The sequence below is a fragment of the Pezoporus occidentalis genome, unplaced genomic scaffold (assembly GCF_034315485.1).
Source record: "Pezoporus occidentalis ecotype Australia unplaced genomic scaffold, CSIRO_AGI_Poc_V1 ctg8, whole genome shotgun sequence".
Lineage (NCBI taxonomy): Eukaryota > Metazoa > Chordata > Aves > Psittaciformes > Psittacidae > Pezoporus > Pezoporus occidentalis.
This window is the reverse complement of record NW_026916158.1, coordinates 11853779-11859778: the sequence shown is the minus strand read 5'-3', so window position 1 is coordinate 11859778 and position 6000 is coordinate 11853779. Positions and strand designations below refer to the sequence as shown.

The 6000-nt window shown below is 41.1% G+C and overlaps 1 protein-coding gene across 7 annotated transcripts in view; it reads right to left on the bottom strand.

The window, feature by feature from the left end:
• Window positions 1–865: 865 nt before the first annotated feature.
• Window positions 866–6000, bottom strand: part of LOC134155587 (calcium-activated potassium channel subunit beta-2) — a 148091-nt gene continuing 142956 nt past the window's right edge. For all 7 annotated transcript variants that reach the window (XM_062602925.1, XM_062602923.1, XM_062602921.1 and 4 more), the window contains one exon: window positions 866–2007. In XM_062602925.1, the coding sequence (XP_062458909.1) occupies window positions 1723–2007 (285 nt within the window). In that variant the 3' untranslated portion in view covers window positions 866–1722. The remainder of the gene's footprint in view (window positions 2008–6000) is intronic.

Genomic DNA, 6000 nt, shown 5'->3' with positions numbered 1-6000 from the left:
CGTTACACTTGCATGACTTGTAAAGTTTTGTAACATCTTGAAAATGTTAATGCTACATTGTAGAAAGGTACCTATAGAGGAGCTAGGCAGAGTACTTGCTTTGCAGTCTTTTTGGCAGGGAAAATGTTTCTTGGTTTGAATAGGTCTGTAAATGTTTTCTTTGAGAGATTGAATACTGAGTCACAAGGTGCTTACAAGAGCTGCCTTGGGTTTGTCCTTCAGGCTGGGTGCGAAGTGAGAAACTGAGAGAGTTATCTTTAAAACATAAGAAGGAATGCTTTCTACAGGGGAATAAAAAGCTATGCAGAAATTGTGACTAGTACATATGAATTTATACTGGCAAGATCCCTGTGGTAAATGTTTGACAGACAGGACAACATTTTAGTCAGAATTTCAGTTTTTCCAATAAATCATTGCACCTGAGCATTTAAATCATAATTCATGTCAGCCAGCACTGCAAGCTGAGTTAAGGTCAGGAGAGATTTCCAGACGCCTTATGATGATTATCTAACAATTCAGCTAATAAAACCATAGAACTGGATGAGATTTTTGTCAATTCTGATGTCACAGCAACAGAGACCTTTGACTGAAATAGTATCATGAATATTGGATAAGATCCTGCAGTGCTGCTCCTCCATGTTATGATATTATCCAAGGATGAAGGTTGTAAATGAGTTGTACTGTTTGCTTTCCAGTGGGTAAAAACAAACAACCCCCCTCCCCCAATAATCAAGTTCCAATACACAACTAGGTACAATATAGCTTTTTCTTTATATATATCTGTATATATATCAAGTAAAAAAATCTAAAATAGTTGGAAGTAAAAAATGAAAAAATAGCCAATTGTGTTGGTTTTTGTTTTTGTTTTTGTTTTTTTTTTTTTTCTTTACAGTGATATGGTAGCAAATACAGGACAAATGAGTGATAAACCTTTATATAGGAGTTCTGGTCCCACCTCCATCAATAGAGCTCAGACTAGAAAATGGAACAAGGTGATTTTGGTTTTTTCTTTTCAGCTTCTGTGAGTGACAAAGGTGATGTGGGTAAGACAGGAGGAAATCATAGCAGTCAATGAAATAAAACTCTGAAGTGTTTTCCAAAAGACCTGAAACACTACAGGGTACAAATTACTTCTGAACTGGGGGAGCAAACACAAAGCATTACCAAGTCCTACTGAGGGTGAAAATAACATATGCTTATTCTGGCTTCAAAAATATGTCCCTTTTGTGTTGCCTTACCATAAAACCCCTCACTGTTAATGCTCCCCCTTTCCCCCTGCAGCCAATAATAAAAAAGCAAAGCCACAAATCAACTGAATGGGCTCAGCCAGATGTGAGACCTCAGTGATGCACAAGTGGCTGGCTGCCCTTTGTCCAGCAGTGATTTTTCTTTTTTTTCCAGAATCCTTTTACGTTGAAAACACCAATTGACTAAGATTGGCAAATGGTCACACTGAGCCCTATTTTGGCCATAGAAAAGAAAGAAATACTAGTCTCAGCATAGAACAAGATCATATAGACAGTCAACACAAAACAGTATTTTTTCAGTTGTCTGCATAATAATATGTTTGCATATAGAACAGCTTTTGCATTATTGCTCTACTTATAAGAATATAGTGAGGAACTTATACCAGACTTGCACGTTACAAACTTAAGGTTCTTTGGTGAAGAATGAGAAAACAGTATTTTCATTGTACTTAAATCTCAGAGAAGTTTTCATTTTTTATCTGTTGATCCTTTGGATTCTCTCACAGAGGAGGGAAAGGTATTGAGTCAGCTTTACCATCGCAACAATGGCGACCCCGCCAATCATCATGCATGTGGGCCAGAAGAGAGAGTGGAACAGTACGTTGTGGCTGTACAGTTTGGTTAATATCACATTCTTCTGCACGCCTTCAGGGTCATAGAAGCAGGAGAAGCGCTGGTACTTTCTGAAGTTTTCCATCACGATGTTCACCAGTGACATGGACTCCTCATAATTCTTGCCACATTTGGGTATGTATGAGCACTGGGAAGACATTAGAGGAAGAAAAATGTATTTTCAAACCAGAGATGATGTCTCTTTTCAGGTGACAAGCAGGAAAATCTCAAGATGATTATGCTTTTCATAATAGTCTTAATAGGAGTGGAATACTATTAAGCCTAATAATAAATTTATCACAGACAGAACAATGTTTTGCGCATCTACAGAATTTCCCATTGGAGAATATCCAAATATTGTACAAACATTAGTGCTTTAATCTGCACAGTGGCCTCGTGAGTTAGGTGAATATATTATTATTGCTAATTTACACATGCTAAAATGGAACTGATGAAGTACCTCTTCATCTAAAGCGGTGTGCGTATGCTTGCAGTTAGATGGGTAACTGACTCTCTGTAAATAAAAATCTGGTAGTTTATATCTCATTTGGATTGGATCAACGTGATCATGGTGGGCACAGGAGTTCACTTGCAGAAAAGGCTGATGAGAGGCCTTTATACAGATTTTCCCATGGGGGTAATTCCTCAATTAGAGAAAGATAGTTTAGGAGAAAGTACTGTTTTCCTCCTGAAAACCCATAAGACATTCATTCAACTTCTAACTGAGGATCAGCCTGGGTACCAGGATCGGTCTTCGTATTGTTTTTGCTCTGGACCCCAGTCTAAATCTAACAATTCATTTTCTCTGAGGATGCTGCTTGAATTTCAATCTCAGTCACTGCGAAAAAAGGGTTTGAGGGCAGCTTTATCTAATACAGTTTCAAACTAGAATTCTCAAAGAATATTAAGGGCAAATTAATATAAAAATCGGCTTATGGAGTCCATGCATTACAGATATTTCATGGGATGTGTAGGACAGTAGCCTGGGCCTATGCTGACCATTTTCTATGAAGAACTAGTGTGGGCTTGTGAGGTGATGGGCAGACATGCAATGATTGAGGCCACATCTGCATTTTGACCTAGAGCAGAAAGACCTGAATTTGCTGTTGCTGCTGCTGGTCTGGAAAAGGATTGATAGGAGCAGTACAGGGCACCTTGCTCCCTCCTCATGTCTAGACATGCCTCTCCACACCTGAAGGGTTTCTACACCTGTACAAGTTTTTGATTAACTGCTTCAGGAGGGGTGGAAATCTGCTGCTTAACTGCTTGAATGTGCACGGGGAGACCCAGCAGGTCACTGCTCCCTTGCAGTTATGGGGTGATTGTGGGTCCCACCATGCTCCTTGCCTGCACTGCTTGTCCTGGGTCAGCATCTAAAGTAGCTCCAAATAATTAAATGAAAGTGAGCTTTGCAAAATAAAAAAAGATGTTTTGATTAAAATAATGTGACCCATGGCTTTTGATTATTACTGGCTTAATGGACATACTTTATAAAAGCCCCACTGTTCTTTTTCATGACTACACCGCGACTTTTTTTGTAATGTACTGTGACATATCTCTAGTCCTAATAATGATCAAAGGATTAACCTCGTAACAGGATTTGATTGATTCATTGGCAAGTTTATTAGCACAGAATATGATTTGAAGCACGGCAGAAAGATTGTCTGGTGTTAGCAGAGTGGAGCTATAAGGGTAGAGCGTGGCAGCATTGCCATTATGAATATTTCATGGAGCTCCAGAAATTAGAGATGGAAAATATCAGTGGTAGCATCTCATTCATCTTCCTTCTTGTGTGGGCCTGCTCCAGGATGTTCTCTTGCACTCTGCCCATCTTTGTCTTAAATGCCTAAAACCACAGCCCTCTTCCAGTGCCTATGACTCTTTGATAGATCATAATCTAGTAAGTAAGGGAAATTTCTCAGTGAAGAGTACCCCTTTCTTTTACTAAATTCTGTGCTATCACTGTCTAACAGCAGCATTTCCAGCTCAGATTTCTTTTCCCCTGCCTTTCCCCCCCCCCCTCTTGCAAACTATGAAATATTCTGAGGGAAGGGATTAAATGAGGATTTGGCAACTCTTTCCGAAGTCCAGCCCTTCTCTTTTGACAGAAAACAGCAGGCATGTAAAAGCCCAAATGATGACAGATTGTTGGATTCAAGGACTGTGGAAATGTCCCAGGAGTGCAGTGGGGGGAGGTCCGACTTCTTGCAAGTCTGAATATAGTTCAAGCATTTTCAAAGGAAACCTGGTGCTCAAGCAGAACTTCAGTTGTTGCCTTCTACACCTGAAGACAGAGAGCCATCAGCCATATTGAGCTGGTTGGGCTGCTCATGACATGAGGGTCTCAGAGAGTGAATCTCCCAGAAGTACAGTTGTGCAGGGGAAGGTTGACTCACTTTGCTTCTGTGCCAGCCTTTTTGTGCTGAAACCATATCTCTCTCCAGGCTATGGTCTTCAAGATGCGGGTGCCCTCTGCTCCAATGCGCTGACTTGTTCCAGTTCTTCTGAGCTCTGGGAGGCATCTTGGTCTCAGCTTCAAGGAGCTCCTCTGCAGAAGGACTTTCTGTGTGCATTAAGTTATAGTTGTAGGGTGCTTCTGACCTACTTCCATACTTCGGCTTCGCCTCTGAGATCCCAGGGATAACACAGGGCTGACTGCCATGTTGGTGACTGCTGTGTTGTACTGGTCATTGGCAAACATGTATACAGGTGTGGATAATGGGATGTCTTTGTTTTCTTTGGTTTGGTCTTCATTTAGTTTTCTTCAATGTCTGGCAGGGAATTTAGATGTGCAATTGTTACACTGTACCTGTGAACCTAAACTACTAAATCTGCTGTTTTATCACAATGTCTGCATTGTCAAACACTTGGAAATCTGAAAATCTGAAAGTAAATAATGTCTGGTCCTCTACCTCAAGTGAGGATTCTGTGATACAAAGTGAGAAAAGAGGTTCTTGTGTTACTTGCAACCTGATCACAAAAGGATGTACTAGACAGTTATGAAGAGACCTTACTTTTATGTTTCCAGCTCTGCTTTCCTTGTTTAAAGGGTTGGATAGGTAACCTGTATGAACTGACATGTCCAGTCCAATGCCCTGCATAGTGCAGAGTTGCTCAGGGACTTGTCCAGTCAAGTTACAAGTAACTCCAAGGATAGAGATCACACAGCATCTCCAGACAAGCTGGGGGCGGTTTCATTTAAGTCAATGACTGACTGGGCAGTGATATATATGACTCTCATCATGTCTGCCACTGGAGTTTGTGTCCATGCTGAGCCTGGGAACTTTGACAATATATGCTGTGGCAAGCTTTGTGAGAATTGTGGCATCAGTTTGCATCTCTTCTGAAAAGTGTAACAGGTTTGAACGGGGGGCTGAAGGAGGAGCCTTGTGTCTGAGCTGGTCTGATACTGATTCCTGCAGACTGAATTTTCTGGTCCCGGCCCAGAAATGGTTGTACTGGGAACTGCAGCTGGATATTGTGGCTTCCCTGCACCAGGCAAATTACCCCTGCATTATAAACACCTGAACCTTCAGTAGGAGACCACAACATCCCCCATCATTTTTGAATCTCAGGCAGTTAAAGCTGGCATAACAGTGATTCTGGTGATTCAGTCCTGCTTGCTACCTCACTTATGGAGCATGTGTTATAAATTAGCAGTAGCTCAAATAATAAAAATGTATATAATAATAATAATACAATAAAAGTGATATAGCATAGGATTTAAATGGGGCCTCCAGCATTATTTTAACTATCTATTTCAGCCATTCCTCAGGGTGATGGCCTGGCTCTATGATCTGGGCATGAGGGGACACCATCCGATTCACTTCTTGCAGAGGCTTTTACAGCCTCTGACAGCTGAGGAAGGAAAGTGTATCATCTGTGAAAGCATTTAAGTTGCAATAGCTTTAGCATTGACAAGGAGCTTGGCTTCTCCTGAAGGCTGGAAATAAAGTATGCATGGTGAGAGCAATGAAAGGCCATGAAGAATCCCATGTGCTTTCGTGGGAAACACTTGAGCAGTTCAACTGGTATCCACTTACTTAGCAGTGATTCTCACCAGAGATAGGCAGCAGCATGCTGTAGATAAATTGCACCTACTCCTTGCTATACCTTATTAGCTCAGACAGCAAGTCTCCTA